This window comes from Cervus canadensis, chromosome 25 (assembly GCF_019320065.1).
Source record: "Cervus canadensis isolate Bull #8, Minnesota chromosome 25, ASM1932006v1, whole genome shotgun sequence".
In the NCBI taxonomy this organism is placed as follows: Eukaryota; Metazoa; Chordata; class Mammalia; order Artiodactyla; family Cervidae; genus Cervus; species Cervus canadensis.
The window spans coordinates 14,601,720-14,628,919 of record NC_057410.1 but is presented as its reverse complement, the minus strand read 5'-3'; the positions used below and the strand labels follow the sequence as shown (position 1 = coordinate 14,628,919).

The window sequence follows — 27,200 nt, the reverse complement described above, 5'->3', positions numbered from 1 at the left end:
TCGCTTCAGTCGTGTCTGAGTCTTTACAACCTGCTAGACTGTAGCCCTCCAGGCTCCTCTGTCCATGGGATTCTCCAGGCCAGAATACTGAAGTGGGTTCTCATTCCCTTCTCCAGGGAATCTTGCCAACCCAGGGATCAAATCCACATTTCTTATGTCTCACTGCATTGACAGGCAGGTTCTTTACCCCTGTTGCCACTTAGGAAGTCCCATGTGCAAGTACAGTTTACACCAAATCCTGACATTTTTTGACACACGTTCCAGTGTTTCCTACAACTTTAGCTTGAGACTTAACACTTTGCTTCTTATTAACTGCTGTAGCCTTTTAATTGATCTGACTTTCAGATTTTTCTTCCCTCCTCAGTCCTTTCTGCAAATTGGTAGCTGAGTAATCTTGTGAATCCATTGTTTTAATGGTGTCCCTGCTTTGCTGAAAGGTTGTTGAAAGGCTGCCAGTTGCTTCTGATTCTAAGGCTTTTTTTTTTTCTTTCTTTTTGGCTTGGCCAAGGGGGCTCTCCACAGTGTTGGTTCTTCATCTCTGTTTCTGCCCTTTATTTAAGGTCTGCTCTTTTTTTTCATTGTACTCTTGTCTGTTATTCTGATTTATTCTCTAGGACTGCAATGCTTCAACTCTCTCTTATTTGTAGTCTGATTCCTACATGGATCTCAAGGCTTACGTACTTTGGAAAAATACTCCCTTGACTGTCCCAGTCTACAGTGGCCTTTTTTTCTCTCATGAGATTTAGGGCAGCTTCCTGTGAATAACACAGTTTTTACTTTTGTGGCTTGTTAAGTATTTAAAATTTTTATGTAGTAAAACTTAAAACAGCATTTTGTTTGCTATCATTCTTTCTTAGGAATTTTCCTGCGCCAGTTCACAGTACAGTTGAGACAGACCTGCCACTTTAAGGCAGCTTGGGATCATACACAGGCCATGATGTGCCTCTCCCTGAACCACTTCTATGTTTTCTTGACGCACATTTCCGGATGGTGTTGGAACCCTTATTTTATTAACATGGGGAGTTGCATTGTATTTATGATATTTCAATCTTTAGGCAGTATTTCAGTCTTGAATCAGAATATCTGGGTTAGTTTTATCTCTGCTATTCATTGCTTAAAACATGAAGGAAAACCTCTTAATGAATTATCTCTTTATATGTGAAATTTATTAATAGTGTTAGTAACAAACCTCTCATTTTGCAGGGTTATTCTGAGTCTTGAAAATAAGACTTAATATTATACTTAACCCATTTGGGGACACTTAGTAACTACAAATATTATCTCATGCAGTAATAACTCTTAGTATCTACAAATATTATCTCATGCAATAATAACTCTCTCATAATAGCTCTATAAGGGGGCAACTACGTGTTTGGGGAAACTGGACAGCATAATAACTGCCATCTCATAAATGGTCAGTGGTTGTGCTGGCATAGACATCTGGCATATAACTCTGGATCCTAGTTGTGGCCATGCCATCACACGGCTTTTCTGTAAGTAGCACTGTTGGTATTAGCTACCACTGCTCTATACGTTTATGATTTGCCTTCTCAGGCAAAAGTTTAGTAATTTCAGGGAGCTCTCAAGTCAAGTCAATTGTGAATTCAAATCCTGGAACTTGTTTTCCATTTTCATTTTAATTTAAAAAAGAGAAAGAAAGCAAATACAATGTCTGAACAATCATAATAACAAACCAACTTAGTGATTAAAAGAACAGAAGGCTGTGCAAACTTAGGGGACAATCATATGCTAAAATTCATGCATTTTGAGCTTATTTTGTTTATTATTGGAAGTTAGAGAATTCAATATCTTAACAATGAAAACAACGCAGATATGATGTACAAAATATGTAAACACAGTTTGGGAACGTAAGAGCCTTAATCTTTTTATCTATTTTAGGACTTTCTGGGACAAGTGTTTTGTACATTGGGGGAGATTGTTGGTTCACAGGGAAGTCGCCTGGAAAAGTCCATAGTGTAAGTATTTTTTGTTTTTAATTTTAGACAATGAAATGTTAACTTTTCATTTTTTAATGTGTGTTTTAAAATCTTGAGTTTTTTTACTTTCAACAAATCATTTTGACATTTTTATAAAGGATAATTTGTATTTCAACTGTCATATACCATGCTACAGACTGTTCACAAAACGAAATGAGAAAATTTAAGCAAGAAAATATGTTGTCTTCCTTTTGGTTTTAATATTATTTCTTAGATACAGCACTTTTTGAAGAAGAGATTTTACTTGTTTGGGCCAGCGAGTATATGTAGTACCACCTTTTATGTTTAATAAATGCATGTTTAGTGACTGAGATTTTAATAATAATTTTTACTAAAAAAATTGTCTGAAAAGAAGGCAATGTATAAATGTTAAGAAAAGGTGTTCACTAAGAATTATATTTTTCATATTCACCTTCAGTTATGGAAATAATGTTTAATTTCCAGATTAATTGCATAGGCTGATCTATTTTCTCTAGTTCCAAATAAGACAGTAAACAAACTATAGACCTTCTCCCTAATCTTTTCCTCTCCTCTTCATCCTTCTTCTCCCATCCTTAAATTTTGATGTTTTGGATTCAGTTAGCTGTTTTTAAACATCAAAAGATCTAGGAAGATCTAAGGCAACTGCAGACTGAACCACAGTGTCTAAAGATTTGGAGAGTTTTGAAGTCTCTATTTTCACCAATCTTTTAAGAATCTCAAACTCATAATATAATGATGTCAACACCCCTCAAATCTATTCACCTTTGACATAAAAAAATTGAAATGATTAAAGTGTCATTCTCACATTCCCTGTATATAAACTTTATACTTAATGTGTTTTTCTTAGGTTAATAAGAAGTCTATAAATTCTGACTTCTTTTATTTAACTTTATTTTCTTAGAAAATTATTGTGGAATATCAGTAAGAAAGCTTTTGCATACCAACTGCCTTTTAAACATTGTTTTCACATGTAATTTGTTTTTACATCATTGTAGGATTTGGAAGGATTATAGGGTTTGGTTCAAATATATTTTTGCTCACTTAAATAAACCAATGATAAATAATCTCTAAGGAAAATATACATATTTTTATTAAGCATATGTAATTCTTATGGCATTGTCTAGGTTAGTCAGGTAGGCCTATAAGCATTCTTAGAAAATTACTAAAACACCCTTTCTTTTGCTAAAAAAATAATCAGCATTATCTATTCAATGCCACCTTAACTGTGCCTTTAATATTCTTTGAGAGAAAACAAAAGAAGTAAAAATGTAGAATTTTTATTTTGGAGTAACAGAACAGGGATTTTTAAGGAAATTTCACTCATATTTTTAAATTGCTAATTGTATTAAACAGTTTTATTTCATTTTATTTTTTCCTTAAAAGGAAATCATAACTCATTTCAGAAAACTCTTAAATACCATAGAATTTTTCCCAATGGAAAATTAGCTTTATATTAGTCTTCAGTACAGTTCAGTTCAGTCTCTTGGTCGTATCCAACTCTTTGTGACCCCATGGACTGCAGCACGCCAGGCTTTCCTGTCCATCAACTCCCAGAGCTTGCTCAAACTCATCATCGAGCTGGTGATGCCATCCAACCATCTTATCCTCTGTCATCCCCTTTTCCTCCTGCCTTCAATTTTTCCCAGCATCAGGGTCTTTTCCAGTGAGTCAGTTCTTCGCATCAGGTGGCCAATGTACTGGAGTTTCAGCTTCAGCATCAGTCCTTCCAATGAATGTTCAGGACTGATTTCCTTTAGATGGACTGGTTGGATCTCCTTGCAGTCCAAGGGACTCTCAAGAGTCTTCTCCAACACTACAGTTCAAAAGCATCAATTCTTCAGCACTCAGCTTTCTTTATAATCCAACTCTCACATTCATACATGACTACTGGAACAACCATAGCTTTGACTAGATGGAAACATGCATAATATTAGTCTTGAAAGATAAATAAATAATAAAAAATATTAGTCTTGAAACATGCAAAAAGTTGTTATTATATTACTGGAAGATGTGTTAAATAGAATGTAGTGTAAGATGTGGTCCTTATTCAACTAATTCAGTAAGTTCTACTACACAAGACCAACAGAAGCTATGGAGTGAAGATTCCTAGAATAATGATTGGCAGAATATGCCAGTTGTAGGGATTATTTGCCCACAGTTGAGTCATAATGATTTTACATAATCAGAAAGGATAAAATGCTCTTTAGATTTTTCTAAGCTTCTGCTGAGGCTGGGGTAGCACAAATGAGGCAAAACCTTGGAAACCTTTTCAGACAACATGAATCATTATAACTACATGTTTTGTTTCATTTATAGGATATTTTGTAATTTAGGCAAGTTTATCATAAGTGTTAATATTATACCTTATTGAAAAAGATATAATTCATTCATTTTTTAAGTATGTGTAACTAATCTTATATTCAAAGTCTCCCTTTGGCTTTATTGGGCAACCTTATCAGATACATTCACATTAACGAAAGGGCTTAAAGATGTGCTTATTGTTAAAATTGTGGAAGATGTTTTGATTTTCTAAGTAAGTTTAGCTAGGCAAGTGTTAGTACTAAATGGGTAATGAAGTGTAGAGTTTGAGTATAGCAAATAAATTGGCTACCAAAAGAACCAAAGAAGAAACTGTAAGAATTGTAGAATGGTGTCCTATTACATGAAGGAATTAAATTAGATACTTGAGATAAAGAGAACAGAGGAAATAGACGAGAGGGTTCTGAGGAGATTAATCAGAGGTAGGACGGTACAACAGTACAAGTGAATGCATTTAGCTTGCTAGTAGAAGGATATTTTGGACTTATTCATCAAAGCATCAAGTAACATGTTCTGTCACCTGAGCAGTTACTCCAGACCAGGTGGATACTGGATTAGATAAAACACATAAACAAATATTTTGTAGTCACCTCTTGCTTGAGAAAATACTGGGTTTTATTAAAATCTCTCTCTGTGTGTATCTGTACTCAGTTATGTATGACTCTTTGTAACCCTATGGAGTATAACACACCAGGCTCCTCTGTCCGTGGAATTTTCCAGGCAAGAATACTGGAGTGAGTTGCCATTTCCTACATCAGAGGATCTTCTTGACAGGAATCAAACCCATGTCTCTTGTGGCTCCTGCATTAGCAGGTGGATTCTTTTCCACTGTGCCACCTGCGAAGCTTTAAAAACTCTAGCTATGAGCAAGGCATTTGTCTAGAGAAAGGGGAACATGTGAATTAAAGAACCAGGTCCACTGGCCAAGCATTCTGTCTTGGGGTCTTGGAAGTTCAAGTGCTTTGAGAAAAGATACAGCTTCTATTCAAATGGCGTGCCACCTCTTTACCTCAACTTCAAATGAAAAGCAGTCTAAACTATTCATAGTTTTTGTTTGAAGGAGCATGGTTTGGTTGAGGACAAAAGTGAAATATTGCTTGCCTGGAATCTGTATTGCTCATAGTGTCTAAGTAAGGCTTCATAGCAGCTGGTGCACTCCATGGATGTGTTCAGATTCCACACTTATTCCTGCTATCTCCTGGTCAGTGCCACCTTTTTTCCATGGATTTGACTATTTTGAACAAATCTAATGGACAGATGGTAGGGAGAGATGGGACTATTGGAAGATACGGCATTTCAGTGGAGAAGGGAATGGCTTTGGAAGAAAGGATAGAGCCAGGTTGGGTACTGGAGTTGATGCAAAGTCAGGGAAGTGTTTTCCCTGACAACTTCTAAAGATTTCTTGTTTTATCACATGATATATAAAAATAGTGGAATAAATGAAAGCCTGGTAGAAATGATGAAGTTCATATTGGACAAATAGTATAGTATATTTAGCATGCAGATCTTACATCTATTTCTCATAGTCCATTTTGCTTTCTCCCATCTTTCATCTCCATTGTGAACAGCTCTAGCCAGACTTAGCTATCTAGGGCAAAGATAATATTGTAGGATTGTCATTAAAGATGTTTGCATGGTCTATTTCTCACAGCTGGAGTTGGAGAATTTGTAAACTCTCCTGCAGCTATTACCTTTGGCAATTTAGTTCAAGAGTTAGGCTTTTTTTTTTTCTGTGTGGTTAGGTATAGGCTTAAGAATAGTAGCACAGGACTGCTCCTGAGACAGATAATCTACCTGCAATTAATACAAATGGCTCCTTGTGAACTTTAAAAGTCTTGTGTCCCATATATTACTTATCTTAAATAACATCATCCAAATGATTTAGTGTTTTAGATTAGAGTTGTGTTTTCCAAATAGTATCTCATTTATATTCCAAGTTATTAAAAATATTCCCTTGTTTTCTTCTCTATTAATGGCCTAGTTTAAATTATTTTTGGCTAAGATATTGAGAAGAATGTCTGTCGCTTCTTAGCTGCAATTGTATTATAATATACCCTCAGAGATGGCCTTTTTAAAAGTGATGTTAAATATGAAATCTGGAATTTTAGTATGACCAGTGTCAAGGGACTGCCAAATTGCCAAGGGAACACACTGGTCATAGCAAACATCCTCTTCCAGCATCACAAGGGCATCTACACATGGGCATCACCAGAGGCTCAATGCTGAAATCAGAATGACTATACTCTTTGCAGCTGAAGATAGAGAAGCTCTATACAGTCAGCCAAAACAGGACCAGGAGCTGACCGTGGCTCAGATCATGAACTCCTTAAGGCAAAATTCACACTTAAATTGAATTCAGTAGGGAAAATCACTAGTCCAATCAGTATTACCTCAGTCAAATCCCTTATAATTATACAGTGGAAGTAACAAACAGATTCAAGGGATTAGATCTGGTATAGTGCCTGAAGAAATATGGAGGGAGGTTCAGGGCATTTTACAGGAGGCAGTGGTAAAAGCCATCCAGAAGAAAAAGAAATACAAAAAGGCAAAATGCCTGTCTCAGGTGACCTTACAAATGGCTGAGAAAAGAAGTTAAAGGCAAATGAGAAAAGGAAAGATATACCCATCTGAATGCAGAGTTCCAAAGAGTAGCAAGGAGAGATAAGAAAGCCTTTCTAAGGGAACAATGCAAAGAAATAGAGGAAAATAATAGAATGGGAAAGACTAGAGATCTCTTCAAGAGATACCAAGGGAACATTTCATGCAAAGATGGGCATAGTAAAGGACAGACACGGTTTGGACCTAACAGAAACAGAAGATATTAAGAAGAGGTGGCAAGAATACACAGAAAAACTATACAAAAAAGATCTTCATGACACAAATAACCACGATGGTGTGATCACTCACCTAGAGCCAGACATCTTGGAGTGTGAAGTCAAGTGGGCCTTAGGAAGCATTACCATGAACAAAGGTAGTAGAGGTGATGAAATTCCAACTGACTTATTTCAAATCCGAAAAGATCATGCTGTTAAAGTGCTGCACTCAATATGCCAGCAAATCTGGAAAACTCAGCAGTGGCCATAGGACTGGAAAACCTCAGTATTCATTCCAGTCCCAAAGAAGGGCAATGCCAAATAATGTTCAAACAACCACACAATTGCACTCATTTCACATGCTAGCAAAGTAATGCTCAAAATTCATGAAGCCAGGCTTCAAAAGTACATGAATGAAGAACTTCCAGATGTTTAAGCTGGATTTAGAAAAGGCAGAGGAACCAGAATCAAATTGCCAATATCTGTTGGATCATAGAAAAAGCAAGTGAATTCCAGAAAAACACATGCTGCTTCTTCATTGACTACTCGAAATTCTTTGACTGTGTGGATGACAACAAACTGTGGAAAATTCTAAAGAGATGGGCATACCAGACCACCTGACCTGCCTCCTGAGAAACCTGTATGCAGGTCAAGAAGCAACAGTTAGAACTGGACATGGAACAATGGACTGGTTCCAAATTGGAAAAGGAGTACGTCTAGGCTGCATATTGTTACCCTGCTTATTTAACTTATATGAAGAGTACATCATGTGAAATGCCAGGCTTTATGAAGCACAAGCTGAAATCAGGGTTCCTGGGAGAAATACCAGTAACCTCAGATATGCAGATGACACCACCCTTATTGCAGAAAGTGAAGAGGAGCCAAAGAGCCTCTTGAAGAAAGTGAAAGAAGAGAGTGAAAAAGCTGGCTTACAACTCAACATTCAAAAAATGAAGATCATGTTATCTTGTCCCATCACTTCATGTCAAATAGACGGGGAAACAATGAAAACAGTGACAGACTTTATTTTCTTGGGTTCCAAAATCACTGCAGTTGGTGACTGCAGCCACAAAATTAAAAGATGCCTGCTCCTTGAAATAAAAGCTAAGACCAGCCTTGGCAGAATATTAAAAAGCAAAGACATCTTTTGTTGACAAAGGTCCATATAGAGTTGGACCATAAAGAAGACTGAGCGCTGGAAAATTGATGCTTTTGACTGGCAGCTTTGGAGAAGACTCTTAAGAGTCCGTTGTACAACAAAGAGCTCAAACCAGTCAATCCTGATTATTCGTTAGAAGGACTAACCCTGAAGCTGAAACTCCAGTACTTTGGCCACTGATGTGAAGAGCTGACTCATTAGAAAAGACCCTGATGCTGGGAAAGATTGAAGGCAGAAGGAGAAGAGGTTGACAGAGGATGAGATGGTTGGATGGCATCATTGACTCAATGGACATGAGTTTTGAGCAAGCTCTGGGAGATGCCGAAGGACAGGAAAGCCTGGCGTGCTGCAGTCCATGGGGTGGCTAAGAGTGGGACATGACTGAGTGACTGAACAATGCTAGAGCTTTAAATTATTTATTATTAATCAAGACTTTGAAAATTGTTATGTTGACTACAAAGGAAAAATGGTTTCTTGGACATAGCTTGATAACCTATTAAATAATCAGAATTTGAATATAAACTTATCTATTCATTTTCTGTGCTTTAGTTACTGCTGCCACTTTTAAAAGTAGATTTTTCTCATTTTTAATGAGAATAAAATTAATTTTTAGCACTTTATAGGAAATTTTATGTGGAATTTTTAAAAATTGATGTTGAGGAATTCATAGTATCTCATAATTTTCATAATTTCCAACAGTGTTTTCTGTTGGATTCATGTCTGAGCAAACACATTTTTTACCTTTTTTTATATTCCATCCTACACCTTAATCTTTTCTGTGAACTCCTGAAGTGAGTCTTGTGCTGCTTAATTTATCTGCAACATTTACTGTGTCTTCCTATGACTCATCAACTTCTCTCTTTACGTCATCCCTTTATTATGTACCATTAAACCCACTCAGCAGTGTGTTTTCTCATGCTGTGAGATTATAGCCAGTTTTCTTCAGAGAAATCTGTCAGAGAGGCTCTATCTTTAGATATCTCATTCATGGTACTGCAAAACCTTCCAAAATACTAGAATCAGCACCAGTTTAATAATGATTGCCATTGTCTCCTCTGGAAGGAAAGCATTTACTATATTCATAATGTAATATACCTGTTTGTTCCTGTTACTCACATCCAGACTTGACTGATTCCAAATAAAAGAATCAAGTAAAAAGATAGGGATGAGTTGTGGTTAGAAAGAAGATTCTTACTCTGGGGAAGACTGGAAATTCCAGGGGTTATGGAATCATCTTTTGGCTACAGGGAAAGGTTATGTTCTTTGTAGGTTGACTATAGCAGCTTGTGATCTGGCAATGAGTAGAAAATAAAGGAGGAATCCAAGAAGGATTCATGAGTATCCTAAGAGGTGTGAAGAGTACAGAGATAGGAACTTGAAGGCAGGTGATAATTGGAAGAGTAGCTTTTAGTCCTCTGATTCATATTGGAATCTCAGTTCTAACACAGAGTTCAAAGTTAGAGCCCATTGTATGCTTAAGTTCAACAGGAGAAATCTGGGAAGAGGAATAAACAAGAAGGAGAGCTTGGAAGTAAGGCAGAAGATTCAAATAAAAGAATAGGGCTTGAGGGAGACCTCAGAACCTTAAAGCGTTGACTTAGAGATCTGTCTCAAATGTAGCCTTGCCCTGAATGCTATGCTGAGGCCGTGAGGGTATGTAAAGATCAAGAATCAACATGAGGAAGGAGGGAAGTACAAAGAAAGATAGAAGAATGGTTAGTCTTAAAGGTGAGCCACATACAAATTACTCAAACTCATGTTTGAGTAATTTTTTCTTTTTTTGGTGCAATTTTGCATGTGAAAATGTAGTCAACTTGGGGTGAAATTTTGTTTCAAAGTCTTCTTGACTTTATTAAGTTCTCTAAAAATTAGACTGATACAGTTACTCTGTTTGGCTTATTTTGTTAGAAAGAATATGGGCCTGGGAATCAGATGATGTTTTAAGTCCCAACTCTGCTACTTTCTATGTAATATTACAAAATTGATACATCTGTGTTTTATATATGTGTGCTTGTATATATATATGTGTGTATATATATATGTATGTATGTATACATATATATATATGGAAAGTTATGACCAACCTAGATAGCATAATAAAAAGCAGAGACATTACTTTGCCATTTGGTGATGGACAGGGAGGCCTGGCATCCTGCGATTCATGGGGTCGCAAAGAGTCGGACACGACTGAGCAACTGAACTGAACTGATATATATATATATAGACACACATATATATATGTGTGTCACATATTTAATATGAAGAATTTAGTCTATAGATAAGTAAATAGCCACCATAGTGAAGTTAATAATACATAAACTTTGGGGGCTATCAGACCTGGGTTTCATAATTTATTAGGTATATAATTTGAGCAAATCACTTAAAATTCCTGAACTCCAGTTTCCTCATCTGAAACATATGAATAATACACTTTCAAAAGGATTGTTGTAAGAAGTAGCAATACTTAATATTATACATTTGTCATGGAGAACACTGGAATTTAATAAACACTTAATAGTGGTTATTATTAATGTTTTTGTCATTATTAAATATAGACAATATCTTTTGAGAAAAGTCTTTTAAATTGACTCACTCAATAATCTTCCTTCCTTGCTACCTCATGGAGTTTGCCTTTTAGTCATTAAAGAATAATGACAAATAATATAATTACATATAGATATAAACTATGAAATGGAGAAGGGCATGGCAACCCATTCCAGTATTCTTGCCTAGAGAATTCCATGAACAGAGGAACCTGATGGGCTTTCAGTCTATGGGGTCACAAAGAGTGAGACATGACTGAAAGGCTATAGCATGCACTTAAGCTATGAAAATTAGGGTACAGACTAAAAAATAGGCTTGTTTTAATAATTTGAATTTTATCATAGATGCAGTTGAAAAATTCATGACTTATTCACTTCTTTGTAGAAAAAGGTAGTGGGTAGTTAAGAAAATTATCAGCTATTTAATTATTAATGAAGTAATCTAGTTTGGAGGTGACAAGTACTTCAGACTAAGAAGATAAGGAGAAATGAACACATTAAAAACATACTTTGAAGGGTGATTTTTTTCTTTTTTGGTCATGCAGGTTGTTTTTAAGAATGGGCTCTGTTTCTGAGGGCTTCCCTGGTGGCTCAGAGGTTAAAGCATCTGCCTACAATGCAGGAGACCTGGGTTCGATCCCTGGGTTGGGAAGACCCCCTGGAGAAGGAAATGGCAACCCACTCCAGTATTCTTGCCTGGAGAATCCCACAGACAGAGGAGCTTGGTGGCCTACAGTCCATGGGGGAGCAAAGAGTCTGACACGACTTAGCAACTTCACTTTCACTTTAACTTTCTGTTTCTGAAAAAATGATGGAAAGAATGTCATGTATGAAAACTTAAATATTGGAGATTTATCCATTCCAAACAACATTTTTTGCAACTTTTTTTTATTGTGGTGAAAAACTATTTTTCAAATTGTGAAAAATGAGAATGGCTTAAGACTTTTCCACAAAAGTAGTTTGTGACTGTATTCTGACCAGGTCTGAGCTATTGTTTTTATAAGTGTTATTTGAGTTCTCCATTGATTACTCATTATATCATCATAGCCTTGATTGTTGATAAGTTGATAGTCTTGGTTGAAGAGGAAGATTTCAAGGATGACTTTCAGATTTCTTATACAAGTAACTGAGTGGATGGATGTACCATATTCTTACAAAGAAAGGATCATCCATTTCCAGGTTGAGTGGATGGGTGTACCATATTCTGATGAAAAGAAAATCATTCATTTCCAGGTTTATCACTGATCAGTAAGCTTTAGGAGTGATGGGTCATTTCAGTCTTCTGTTGTAGATGCTTGTGTTCACCTAGAGTATCAGTTCAGTTCAGTTCAGTCACTCATTCGTGTCCGACTCTTTGCGACCCCATGAATCGCAGCACACCAGGCCTCCCTGTACATCACCAACTCCCGGAGATTAATCAGACTCATGTCCACCAAGTCGGTGATGCCATCCAGCCATCTCATCCTCTGTCGTCCCCTTCTCCTCCTGCCCCCAATCCCTTCCAGCATCAGGGTCTTTTCCAATGAGTCAACTCTTCACATGAGGTGGCCAAATTATTGGAGTTTCAGCTTCAGTGTCAGTCCTTCCAATAAACACCCAGGACTGATCACCTTTAGGATGAACTGGTTGGATCGCCTTGCAGTCCAAGGGACTCTCAATAGTTTTCTCCAACACCACAGTTCAAAAGCATCAATTCTTTGGCACTCAGCTTTCTTCACAGTCCAACTCTCACATCCGTACATGACCACTGGAAAAACCATAGCCTTGACTATATGGACCTTTGTTGGCAAAGTAATGTCTCTGACAGAATGTGGTCCATTGGAGAAGGGAATGGCAAACCACTTCAGTATTCTTGCCTTGAGAACCCCATGAACAGTATGAAAAGGCAAAATGATAGGATACTGAAAGAGGAACTCCCCAGGTCAGTAGGTGCTCAGTATGCTACTGGAGATCAGTGGAAAAATAACTCCAGAAAGAATGAAGGGATGGAGCCAAAGCAAAGCAATACCTAGTTGTTGATGTGACTGGTGATAGAAGCAAGGTCGGATGCTGTAAAGAGCAATATTGCATAGGAACCTGGAATGTTAGGTCCATGAATCAAGGCAAATTGGAAGTGGTCAAGCAGGAGATGGTAAGAGTGAATATCAACATTCTAGGAATCAGCGAACTAAAACGGACTGGAATGGGCGAATTTAACTCAGAATTATATCTACAACTGTGGGCAGGAATCCCTTATAAGAAATGGAGTAGCCATCATGGTCAACAAAAGAGTCCGAAATGCAGTACTTGGATGCAATCTCAAAAACGACAGAAAGATCTCTGTTCGTTTCCAAGGCAAACCATTCAGTATCACGGTAATCCAAGCCTATGCCCCAACCAGTAACCCTGAAGAAGCCGAAGTTAAATGGTTCTATGAAGACCTACAAGACCTTTTAGAACTGACACCCAAAATAGATGTCCTTTTCATTATAGGGGCTGGAATGCAAAAGTAGGAAGTCAAGAAACACCTAGAGTAACAGGCAAATTTGACCTTGGAGTACGGAATGAATCAGGGCAAAGGCTAATAGAGTTTTGTCAAGAGAACGCACTGGTCATAGCAAACACCCTCTTCCAATCACACAAGAGAAGACTCTTCACATGGACATCACCAGATGGTCAACACCGAAATCAGATTGATTATATTCTTTGCAGCCAAAAATGGAGAAACTCTATACAGTCAGCAAAACATAGATCGGGAGCTGACTGTGGCTCAGATCATGAACTCCTTATTGCCAAATTCAGACTTAAATTGAAGAAAGTAGGGAAAACCACTAGACCATTCAGGTATGATCTAAATCAAATCCCTTATGATTATACAGTGGAAGTGACACAGATTCAAAGGATTAAATCTGATAGACAGAGTGGCTGAAGAACTATGGCGGTTCATGACATTGTACAGGAGACAGGGATCAAGACCATCCCCATGGAAAAGAAATGCAAAAAGGCAAAATGGCTGTCTGAGGAGGCCTTACAAATAGCTGTGAAAAGAAGAAAAGCGAAAAGCAAAGGAGAAAAGGAAAGATATTCCCATTTGAATGCAGAGTTGCAAAGAATAGCAAGAAGAGATAAGAAAGCCTTCCTCAGCGATCAATGCAAAGAAATAGAGGAAAACAACAGAAAGGGAAAGACTAGAGATCTCTTCAAGAAAATAAGAGATAGCAAGGGAACATTTCTTGCAAAGATGGGCTCGATATAGGACAGAAATGGTTTGGACCTAAGAGAACAGAAGATATTAAGAAGAGGTGGCAAGAATACACAGAACTGTACAAAAAAGATCTTCACGACCCGGTTAATCACGATGGTGTGATCACTCACCTAGAGCCAGACATCCTGGAATGTGAAGTCAAGTGGGCCTTAGGAAGCATCACTATGAACAAAGCTAGTGGAGGTGATGGAATTCCAGTTGAGCTATTTCAAATCCTAAAAGATGATGCTGTGAAAGTGCTGCACTCAATATGCCAGCAAATTTGGAAAACTCAGCAGTGGCCACAGGTGTGGAAAAGGGTGTTCTTATTTAGTTATTAGTTATTCTTCCAGCTTATACATACAGTAATTTCTGTTATAGCACCATTATGAGGTTCATCAGAGGATGCACTGAAACAAGGACTCTGGTGAAACTAATATACAAATAAAGGTTGAATATGCTCATCTGATACACCCATCTGAATGCAGAGTTCCAAAAAATATCTAGGAGATATAAGAAAGCATTCCTAAGTAAACAAAGCAAAGAAATACAGGAAAACAATAGAATGGAAAAGACAAGAGATCTCTTCAAGAAAATTAGAGATACCAAGGAGACATTTCATACAAAGATGGGCACAATACAGGACAGAAACGGTATGGACCTAACAGAAGCAGAAGATATTAAGAACCATGATACATGCGGGTTCTTCAGCATGCTGGTGCAAAGCACCTGAACAGCCTTCTACAATTCAATCAAGAGGCTGACTACTTCCCTCTCCCATCCCTTTCTTCATATAACAGTTGTGAAAAGACTTTAAAATAAGCCATTGTACCCTCTGTATGGTAGAGATCTGTTGTACCTTGTAAATAGCAGAATTCAATAAATGTTGGACTGAATTTTCCAGAAAAACAGTCACATTATTATGCTTCTTTTTTGTTAAGTTCACTAAATGTCTGTTTTGCACACTTCCAACTTTGCTTCCTAGGACTTGGAATTTTTAGATTATATTGTTTCTACATATGGTGTTTTACTGTATTACAAATGCAAAGTATACTTTTAGCAGTATTAGCAACCTAATGGTTATGTAGGTAGATGGATAGATCTAGTTTATCACAAGCAAACTTTTAAAAAATTTTTTGACAAATGTGATTTTTTAATTTTTTATTTATTTGAAAGTTTTTTTTTAAATTGGAGTACAGTTGATTTACAATGTCCTAGAGGTTTCAGGTGTATAGCAATGTGAATCAGTTATACACATAAATATACCCATGCTTTTTAGATTCTTTTCCTGTGTTTGATATTAAGAGTTAGGATTGCACCATTTCTGTCAATAATTAACTACTTCTGAAGAAAATCTCAATATCCTGAAATTTTAAGCAGTTTACTTTGTTTCTATTACTAGAAAATGTGTATTAAATCATTGGTTGTACTGTGATAATAACCATCTTGATTTTCTTTTAATGCTAGTGTTTACTGTCTCAATGGACATGAGTTTGAGCAAGCTCAGGGAGATAGTGAAGGGCAGGGAAGCCTGGCCTGCTGCAGTTTATGGGGTCACAAAGAGTTGGACATGACCTAGCAACTGAACAACAATTTACATTTTAACTACAAAACAAGATCGCATTTAAGTAAATGTCATTAAAAATTACAGGATAACAGATGAGTTTCTTCAATACAGTGTTTCAAATTATAAACAAAATTTGTGGTTGCAGTTTTTTGGCATATGATGTATTTTAACAGTGAACACAATGAGTTTCCTTTTGTGATAACTGATTTAATAAAAATCTTAGAAATAATATTTTACCAATACTTAAAGATAAAACATATTTTTGTCAACATTTTAGAGATAAAACAGGAAGATATACACATCAAATTTAAAATAAGTGAATCATTAGATATGTAAAATACTTGCATGAGTTTTTTTTTTTTTTTTTTTCTGGAAGTGACATGATTTCCTCATTCAGAATTAGTAATCAGATCTCAAAAGAAAACTAACATAGTAAAAGTAACATTCTCTCTACTTGAATGTTTGTGTTAGAGCTTTCAATTATTGAAAACTTTATGTAGCTTTGATTTTTCTTTGTTTAACAAGAAATATTGAATATCTATGTCATCAGCCCCAGCTATTTACCTTCTCTGAATCTACACCTGTGTGGTCTGAGAATCACAAGGTCATAGTACAGAACCAAATGGTCTGGTGACACCCCTGACTCCTGCTCTCAGCACCAGTTCCATCTTTGATGTTCTGTGACCCTCATGGGTACATTTTTCATTTCTCTTCAGCAGTTTTTCAGAATTTTTTAAGTAACCTTCTTCAAGTAACCTTTTTCTCTCTTCACTCCCAGTCTTTTACAACTTTACCTTTTATTCTCATAGAATACCATAAACATTAGTTACTATATTTGTTATGTAACACTCTATCAGACTGCAACAAGAGCTTTACACATGTTGTTGCATTTAATCTTTCCTCAGCCTATCAAAATAGAAATTATTGGTTATATTTTGTAGATGAGAAAAGTGAGGCTTAGGAAAGTTAAATGCATTGCCCAAACTCAAGGAAGGATGGAAACAAGAGCAGAACTGTGCTTTATTTAATAATTTAGTTGCATATTTAAACTTTTTTTTTCATTGGCGGATAATTACTTTATAATATCATGATGGTTTTTGCCACATATCAACATTAATTGGCTATAGGCATACATGTGTCACTTCCCTCCCGAACCGTCTTTGTCAAAGATAAGTTGTCCATAGGTACGTAGGTTTGTCTCTGGGCTTTCTATCTTTGTCTATTGATCTATATATCTGTTTCTGTCCCAGTACCATACTGTCTTGATCATGTCTAGCTTTTTAGTATAGTCTTATGTCAAGAAGGATGATTCCTCCATTTTTCTTTCTCAGGGGATTGCTTTGTCTATTCAGGATCATTTGTGTTTCCATAAAAATTGTGAAACTTTTTATTCTAATTCTGTGAAAAACACCATAGATAGTTTGATATGGATTGTACTGAATCAGTAGGTTGCTTTTGGCAGTATAGTCATTTTCACAATATTCATTCTTCCAATCCAGGGACATGGTATATTTATCCATCTGTTTGTGTCATCTTTCATTTCTTTCATCAGTGTCTTATAGTTTTTTGCATACAGGTCTTTGGTCTCTTTGTTGTTGTTTGTTATTCAGTTGCTAAGTTGTGTCCAACTCTTTGAGACCCCATGAACTGAAGCATGCCAGGCTTCCCTGTCCTTCACTATCTCCCTGAGTTTGCTCAAACTTATGTCCATTGAGTCAGTGATGCCATCCAATCATCTCATCCTCTGTCGCCCCCTTCTTCTGTTGCCCTTAATCTTTGCCAGCATCAGGGTCCTCTCCAACGAGTTGGCTCTTTGCATCAGGTGGCCAGACTTTTGGAGCTTCATCTTCAGCATCAGTCCTTCCAACAAATAATCAAGGTTGATTTCCTTTAGGATTGGTTTCTTTAGGTAGGTTTATTGCTAGGTATTTTATTATTTTAGTTGCATTGTTGAATGGGATTTTTCCCTTAATTTCTGTTTCTGATTTGTCTTTGTTAGTGTAGAGGAATGCTAGGGATTTCTGTGTATTAATTTTATATCTTTTAGCTCTACTATACTGTTTGATTAGCTCTAGTATTTTTCTTGTGACATCATTAAGCTTTTCTATGTATAGTATCATGTCATCTGCAAATAGTAAGAGTTTTACTTCTTTTCTAATCTGGATTCCTTTTATTTCTTTTTCTTCTCTGATTGCTGTGACTAGAACTTCCAAAGTGTGTTGAATAATAGTGGTAAGATTGGGTATCCTTGTCTTGCTCCTGATCAGAGGAAATGCTTTCAGTTTTTCACCATTTTAGAATAATGTTTCCGGAGGCTTGTTGTGTATGACCTTTACTATTTTGAAGTATGCTTCTTCTATGTTTCTATCATAAGTGGGTGTTGGATTTTTGTTGAAAGCTTTCTCTGCATCTATCAGGATGGGATCTATAGTTTTTATCCTTCACTTTGTTAATATGGGGTATCACATTGATTTGCACATATTCAAGAATCTTTGCATCCCTGAGATAAATCCCCACTTGACCATGATGTAGGGTACCTTAAATGTGTTTTGGGATTTTGTTTGCTAGAAATTGTTCAAAATTTTTACATCTATGTTCATCATTTAATTGGCTCTTTTTTGTGTGTGTGTGGCATTCACATCTAGTTTTGTATCAGGGTGATGGTGACCTCGTGGAATGGGTTTGTGAGTTTTCTTTCCTCTTCAGTTTTCTGGAAGACTTTGAGAAAGATAGGTGGTATCTCTTCTCTAAACTTTTGGTAGAATTTGCCTGTGAATCCATCTGGCCCTGGGCTTTTGTTTGTTGGAAAAGTTTGATTGCATTTCCATTTTCCATGCTCATGATTGGTCTGATTGTATTTTCTATTTCTTCCTGATTCAGTTTTGGAAAGTTATACATTTCTAAGAACTCTATCATTTCTACCAGGTTGTCCATTTTGTTGGCATTTATTTGCTCATAGTAGTCTCTCATGATTCTCGTGCTGTCAGTTGTAACTTCTCCTTTTTCATTTCTAATTTTATTGATTTGTATCTTCTCGCTTTTTTTCTTGTTGAGTCTGTCAGTTTTGTTTATCTTCTCAAAGTGTCAGGTTTTAATTCATTTTTGCTATTGTCTCCTTCATTTCTTTTTTCACATATTATTAATTCTCTCTGATCATTGTAATTTCTTCCCTCCTACTAACTTTGAGGTTTTATTTTGTTCTTTTTCTGTTTTTTTTTTTTTTCCAACTCTTTTCTAGTTGCTTTAGGGTGTTTATTTGATTTTTCTCTTTTTTCATGAGGTAGGCTTGTATTGCTGTAAACTTCTCTCTTAGCTCTACTTTTCCTGCATCCCTTTGGTTTTGATTTGTCATGTTCTCCTTCTCATTGTTTCTAGGTATCTTCTGATTTCCTATTTAATTTCTTCAGTGACCTCTTGATTATTCAGAGGCATAGTGTTTAGCCTCCAGGTGTTTGTGTTTTTCTTAGTTTTAGTTTTTGTTTTTCCTGGTAGTTGATGTCTAATCTTATAGCATTGTGGTCAGAAAGGATACTTGAAATTATTTCATTTTTAAAATGTTGCCAAGGCTTGATTTGTGACCCAAGATGTCATATGTCCTGGACAATGTTCCTTATGCACTTGAGAAAAAAGTGAATTGGATGAAATGCCTTGTAGGTACCAGTTAGTTCCAAATGCTCCAATATACAATTTAATATTTGTGTTTCCTTATTAGTTCTGCCTTGATGATATGTCCATTGGTGTGAGTGGTGAATTGAAGTCCTCCAGTATTTGTGTATTAATGTTGATTTCCCCTCTAATAGTTATTAGCATTTGCCTTAGGTATTGAGGTGCTTCTATGTTGGGTGCATATATATTTATAATTGTTATATCTTCTTCTTGGGTTGCTCCCTTGATCATTATGTAGTGTCCTTCCTTGTCTCTTATATTAGTCTTTATTTTAAAGTCTATATTATCTTATGAGTATTGCTACTCTTGCTTTCCTTTGATTCACATTTGCATAGAATGTCTTTTTCCAGACTCTCGCTTTCAGTTTTTATGTGTCCCTACATGTGATGTAGGTCTCTTGTAGACAGCATATATAGGGATCTTGTTTTTTTTAATCCATTCAGCCAATCTGTGTCTTTTGCTTGGAGCATTTAGTCCATTTTCATTTAAGGTAATTATTGATATATATAATCCAGTTACCATTTACTTTATTGATTTGGGTTTCATTCTGTAAGACTTTCTCTCCTTTTTTTCTATTTAGAGAAGTTCCTTTTGCATTTGTTGTAAAGTGGTTGGTGGTGCTGAATTGTCTTAAGTTTTGCTTGTCTGTAAAATTTTTTAATTTCTCCTTCGAATCTTAATGATATCCTTGCTGGATAGAGTATTCTTGATTGTAAATGCTTTTCCTTTCACTTTAAGTATATCCTGACACTCCCTTCTGGCCTGCAGTTTCTGTTGAAAGATCAGCTATTAGTCTTATGAGGATCCCCTGTATGTTATTTGTGGCTTTTCCCTTGCTGTTTTTAATACTTGTTGTTTGTGTTTAATTTTATTAGTTTGATAAATATGTATCTTGGCATGTTTCCTCTTGTGTTTATCCTTATGGGACTCTGGGCTTTTCTGATTTGGGTGGTTATTTTCCTTTTTCATGTTAGGGAAGTTTTCTACTATAATCTCCTCAAGTATTTTCTCACATCTTACTATTTTTCTTCTTATAACAGGACCACGTTAATTGTAATGTTGCTGTGCTTAATATTGTCACAGATGTCTCTGAAAGTGTCATTATTTCTTTTCATTCTATTTTCTTTGTTCTGCACTGCTTCTGTTATTTCCACTGTTCTGTCTTCCACCTCATTTACTCGTTCTACTTATCTGTCTCTCCACTTATTTCTGAGATTGTGGATGATCTTTACTATCATTACACTGAATTATTTTTAAGGTAGGTTGCTTATTTCCTCTTCATTTATTTAGGCTTATGCATTTCTACCATGTTCCTTCATCTGCTGCAAGTTTCTCTGTCTTTTCATTTTGTTTAACTTACTGTGTTTGAGGTCTTCTTTTGCAGGCCGGAAGGTCATAGTTCCTCTTATTTGTGGAATTTGCTCCCTATGTATGGGGTTGGACCAGGGCCTTGTGAAGGTTTCCTGGTTGGGGGGACTTATGCCTGTGTTCTGGTGGATGGATCTGGATCTTGTCTCTCTGAAGGTCATTGTGTTGTCCAGTAATGAGTTTTGGGGGTCTATGGGATGGCATGGCTTTATGCAGACTTTCTGCTAATTGGTAACATTGTGTTCCTCTTTGGCTAAAGGTTTGGTGTAAGGCATCTGGTATTGGAGCTTTCTGGCCTTTTGGTGGGACTTGGTGTCAGTTTTGATATCAAGGACTTTGAGAAAACTCTCACCAATTAATGTTCCATGTTGTTGTTGTTCTTGTTGTTGTTTAGTCACTAAGTCACATAAATTCTTTGCTACCTCATGAACTGCAACATGCCAGGCTTCCCTGCCATTCACTATATCCTGGAGTTTGCTCAAACACACGTCCTATGTGTTTGAATCAGTGATACCATCCAACCATCTCATCTTCTGTTGCTCTTTTCTCCTTTTGCATTCAATCTTTCCCGGCATCAGGGTATTTTCCAATGAGTCGGCTCAATGTATCAGGTGGCCAAAATATTGGACCTTCAGCATCAACATGTTCCATGGGGTCAAGAGTTCTCTGGTGGTCCAAAGTCCTGGGCTCAGGCCCACCTCAGAAGTTCCGGCTTTATCCCTTATAGTATTACCAAGACTTCACAGGCCACATAGCATAGTAGACACATCCCCAAGATAATGGTGAGAGCAACACTCAACAGCCAAGAATGCCCAAAGAAACTCCCACACAAAGAGAAAAGAAGAGAAAAAGAAAAGAAGGATTAAAACCACAGGCAAAAAGGAAGAGAGCGTTCAATGCAAAAAATGAACCCCTAAGTGAAAATGAATACTAGAAGCTAAGACTAGCAAAATACAAAATCAAAAACATGAAAAAAATGCAGTATTACTAAATAGTACTGTAGAAATAGAAGAAAACATAAAATGAATTTATTTAAAAGTAAGATGCTTTAAAAATGGAAAAAGTTGGTTATGAAAAATAAAAATGGAAAGAATGATAAAGAACAGCATGAGGACAATATTAAAAAGAAAAAAATAGAAAGTCTCTCCTAGGATTTTTTATACACAGTATCATGTCATCTACAAAGAGGAACAGTTTTTATTGTTCCATCCCAATTTGGATTCCTTTATTTGTTTTCTTGTCTGATTATTTTTTTCCCTTCTATTATCTCTGGGTTTTGTTTGTTCTTTATTTTATAGTTGCTTTACATATAAAGTTACATTCTTTACTTAAGGTTTTTTTCTTGTTTTACAAGATAGGTTTGTATCAATATAAACTTCCTTCTTACAACTGCTTTTATTGTGTCAATAGATTTTGGAGTATTGTGTTTCCATTTATATTCATCTCCAGCTATTTTTTGATGAACTTTTTATTTCAGTCAACCACTGGTTGTTTAGTCACATGTTTAGACTCCACGTGTTTGTGTTTCTTTCTTTCTTTTTGTAGTTGATTAACATCTTAGGAATCAGTGAACTAAAATGGACAGGAATTGGTGAGTTTAATTCAGATGACCATTATATCCACCACTGTGGGCAAGAATCCCTTAGTAGAAATGGAGTAACCCTCATAGTGAACAGAGGAGTCCAAAATGCAGCACTTCCGTGCAGTCTCAATAACGATATAATGATCTTGGTTTGTATCCAAGGCAATCCATTCAGCATCACAGTACTCTAAGTCTATGCCCCAGCCACTAATGCTGAACAAGCTGAGATTGACCAGTTATAGGAAGACCTACAAGACCTTCTAGAACTATCATCAAAAAAAAAAAAAAAAAGAAAGAAAAAGAAGAAGATGTTGTTTTCATTATAGGGGATTGGAATGCAAAAGTAGGTAGTCAGGTGATACCTGGAGTAACAGGGAAGTTTGGCCTTGGAGTACAAAGTGATTTGTACTTGGATTTGCCATTGGAGTACAAAATAAATTTCTGAATTTAGTGAATAAACTATGTTCAATTTATCCGTAGCATTAATATTTTCAGAGATATCAATCAAAAGCCCTCTATTAACAATTCATATTTAAATAGGATACCTAAAAACCTGACTGACCTGAAACTGGCTTGTAATAAGAAAAACTTACAAGTAATTTTTCTCAGGCCTATAGGTGATCAAATTAAATGGTACAAAGTCCATTTATAAAACATGCATAATTAAAGGACAAGTTTTCATCTTTCACTTAGAACTCAAGACTTGACAGAAGCAGAAGAGATTAAGAAAATGTGAAAAGAATACACAGAAGAACTGTACAGAAAAGATCTTAATGACCTGGATAACCAGGCATCCTGAAGTGTGAAGTCAACTGACACCTTAGGAAGATTACTTTAAGCAAAGATAGTTGAGGTGATGGAATTCCAGCTGAGCCATTTAAAATCCTAAGAGGTGGTGCTGCTTAAGTGCTGCCCTCAATATGTCAGTCAATTTGGAAAACTCAGCAGTGGCCACAGGACTGGAAAAGCTCAGTATTCATTCTAGTCCCAAAGAAGGGCAATGCCAAAGATGTTCAAATTATCATTCAATTACACTCATTTCATATGCTAGTAAGGCCATGCTCAAAGTTTTCCAAGCAAGGCTTTAGCATTACATGAACTGAGAACTTTGAGATGTACAAGCTGGCTTTAGAAGAGGTAGAGGAACTGGAGATCAAACTGCCAACATTCGTCGTATCATAGAGAAACAAGGGAATTCTAGAAAATCATCTACTTCTGCTTCATTGACTATGTTAAAGACTTTGACTGTGTGGATCACAAAATAACTGTGAAAAATCTTAAAGAAATGGGAATACCAGACCACCATACCTGTCTCCTGAGAAACCCATACGAGTCAGTTAGATCCGGACATGGAACAATTAACTAGTTTAAAATTGGGAAAGGAGAATGTCAAGGCTAATATATTGTCATCCTGGGTATTTAACTTCTACGCAGAGTACTTTATGTGAAATGCTGAGCTGGATATATCACATGCTGAAATCAAGATATCTGGGAGAAATATCAACAACCTCAGATATGCAGATGAGGTTGCATTATAGTGGTATATGACGCTATAATGGCACTATAATGGCAGAAAGTAAAGAGGAACTAAAGAGCCTCTTGATCAGGGTGAAAGAGGAGAGTGAAAAAGCTGGCTTAAAACTCAACATTAAGGAAACTAAGATCATGGTATCTGGTCCCATCACTTCATGGCAAATAGAAGGGGGAAAAGTGAAAACAGTGACCAATTTTATTTTCTTGGGCTCCAAAATCACTGCAGATAGTGTCTGCAGTCATGAAGTTAAAAGTCACTTGCTCCTTGGAAAGAAAGCTATGACAAACCTAGACAGCTTATTAAAAAGCAGAGACATTTTTTTTTGCTGACAAAGTTCTGTTAAGTCAAAGCTATGGTTCAGTAGTTGTACAAATTTGAGAGTTGAACCGTAAAGAAGGCTAAGCATTGAAGAATTGATGCTTTCAAATTTTTGTGCTAGAGAAGACTCTTGAGATTCCCTTGCACTGCAAGGAGATCACACCAGTCAATCCTAAAGGAAATCAACCCTGAATATTTATTGGAGTGACTGATGCTGAAGCTGAATTTCCGATTCTTTGGCCACCTGATATCAAGAGCCAACTCACTGGAAAAGACTCTGATGCTGGGAGAGATTGAAAGCAAAACGAGAAGGGACCAGCAGAAGTTGAGATTTTTAGATAGCATCATCAACTCAATGGGCATGAATCTGAGGAAATTCTTGGAGATAGTGAAAGATAGGGAAGCGTAGTGGCTGCAGTCCATGGGGTCACAAAGAGTCAGACATGACTTAGTGACAGAACAGTGTTCTGATTGATGTGAGTTAATACCTCATTGTAATTTTGATTTGTGTTTATCTAATAATTAGTGGATAAGGAAATCTTATAATTAGTGGATAAAGAAATGGAGAAGGAAATGGCAACCCACTCCAGCTCTTGCCTGGAAAATCCCATGGACAGAGGGAAGAGCCTGGTAGGCTATGGGGTTGCAAAGAGTCAGACACGACTGAGCGACTTCACTTTCACTTTGAATAATTAGTGATGTTGAGCATCTTTTCATGTTATTTTTGACTATCTCTATGTGTTGGAGAAATATCTGTTTAGATCCTTTGCCCTATTTTGTTTAGGTTGTTTACTTATTTGATACTGAGTTGTTTGAGCTATCTGTGTATTTTGGAGATTATTGCCTTGTCAGTCACTTTGTTTGCATATATTTTATTTTATTTTTTGATCTACCTCCTAGAATAATGATAATAAAAATTAAAAAATGGGACCTAATTAAATTTAAAGGCTTTTGAACCTCAAAGGAAACAGCAAAAAAATGAATGTGTCTTTCTTATAAGCATGTTCTTTTATAGAATCAGAGTTCAATAATCGAAATCAGGAAACTTTGCAAGAAAATAATGAAGTTATATATTCCACATTCTATATTCAAATTACACCAGTTGTCCCAATTTTTATAGCTATCATTCTCTAGTCTAGAATTTTAGTCAAAAATTGTACATTGAGTTTAGTTGTCCTAATTTTTGTCACTTTTAACCTAGAATACTCAGCCTAATTTTCTTTTTTTACCTTGCCTTGTTTTGAATAAGAATTTTAGCTTTACAAAAATGTTGAGAAAATACTGCAGCAAATTTTGCATACTCCTCACCCACTTTCCTTTAATATTCATATTTTGCATTGTGTGTGTGTGTTCCTAGCTTAGTCGTGTCTGATTCTTTGCAACCCCATAGACTTGTTACAAACCAGGCTCCTATGTCCATGGAATTCTCCATGTGAGAATACTGGAGTGGGTAACCATTACCACCTCTAGGGGAATCTTCCCAACCTAGGAATCAAACCCAGGTCTCCTGCATTGCAGGCAATTTCTTTACCCTCTGAACCACCAGGGAACCCCATATTTTACATTACTGTGGTATGTTTGTCACAATATACAGATGTCACTACACTTCCCTCATAGCTCAGTTGGTAAAGAATCTGCCTGCAATGCAGGAGACTGGGGTTCCATTCTTGGGTCAGGAACATCCTCTGGAGAAGGAAATGGCAACCCACTCCAGTATTTTTGCCTGGAGAATCCCATGGACAGAGGAGCCTGGCAGTCTATAGTCCATGGGGTTGCAAGAGTCGGATGTGACTTAGCGACTAAGCCAACCTACAGACTTTATTAGAGTTTCACTTGTTTTTCTGTGAATGTCATTTTTCTATATCAGAATTCACTTCAGGATTCCTTTTTCCATGTAGTCGTCCTCTACTATTCTCTGTTATGTGAAAATTCCTTAGTCTTTCCATGATTTGGGTATCTTTGGCAGTTTGAGGAGTATTAGGTATTTTGTAGAATGTTTTTCAAATTGGGATTGTCTAATATTTTCAATATATCTAGATTGTGGTTATAAACTTGAAGGGCAAGATTACAGTGGTATAATGCCCTTCTTATTACATCATATCAGTGTTACGTGATATCAATATGGCTTATCGCTGGTGATTGTCAGCACTGATCACTGACCAGTGTGGTGCATACCAGGGTAAAATTGCTCAACATAATGGTGTATCTGTCCTTTTGTTTGTACAGTCAGTTCTTAATGTATTTTGCATAGATGCATGCAATACTGAGATTATTATATCTTCCTAATCAGTTGAACCTTTTATTATTGTACAGTGATGACTTTCAGATATGTTTACCAATAATGTAGATACACTGGTTTGCGTTAGTTATTTTTGTTTCCTTTAGTGTAACTTTCCATTTTTTGAATTTTCTAAATTTTTAAATTTTAATGTCTTTTAAATAGCTATGTATGAATTTTATTCTTTATACAGAATGACAGTTTGTTTTTAATCTGCAGCATTTAGTTCACCAGCTTCCCTGGTGGCTCAGTGGTAAAGAATCCACCTGCAATGCAGGAGTTGTGAGTTTGATACCTGTCGGGATCATCTTGTCAGGAAGATCCCGTGAAGAAGGAAATGGCAACTCACTCAAGTATTCCTGCCTGGGAAGTCCCATCAACAGAGGAGGCTGGCGGGCTACAGTCCTATGAACAGAGGAGCCTGGTAGTCACAAAAGTGTCAGACATGACTTAGCAGCTAAACAATAGCAACGACAGCAACATTTAGTTTATTAATGTGTATTTTTGTAACTGTTGCCCTGGATTTAATTTGATCACTTATTTAGTGCTTCTCACGTGCTCCACTGTTTTTTCTTTAGTGTCTTTGGAATTGCTAATATTTTTAAAACATCATTCCACAATCTTCCTTATCTTTTAGATATAAAGTCCTTAAGAATTTTAGTTTCCTAGGAATTTGTAAATATTTTTATGTAACTTATCAAATTCTATTTACTTTAAAGCATCTTGTACTTTCTTCCTGAATAATAAAAGTACATCATGGGACTTTAACCTAAATTCTCAGCTTCCTGATCAATGCTATCATCATTTGCATTTGTTATTTAAGTTTTTTAATATTACTATTATTGACTTAT

General features: G+C 36.3%; 1 protein-coding gene across 1 annotated transcript in view; it reads left to right on the top strand.

Annotated features, from left to right (window-relative positions):
- CPNE8 (copine 8) overlaps positions 1–27,200 on the top strand; it is a 260,545-nt gene that overhangs the window by 96,661 nt on the left and 136,684 nt on the right. Inside the window, exon 6 of the mRNA XM_043446546.1 lies at positions 1,900–1,976. Coding sequence (XP_043302481.1) covers positions 1,900–1,976 — 77 coding nt within the window. The remainder of the gene's footprint in view (positions 1–1,899; positions 1,977–27,200) is intronic.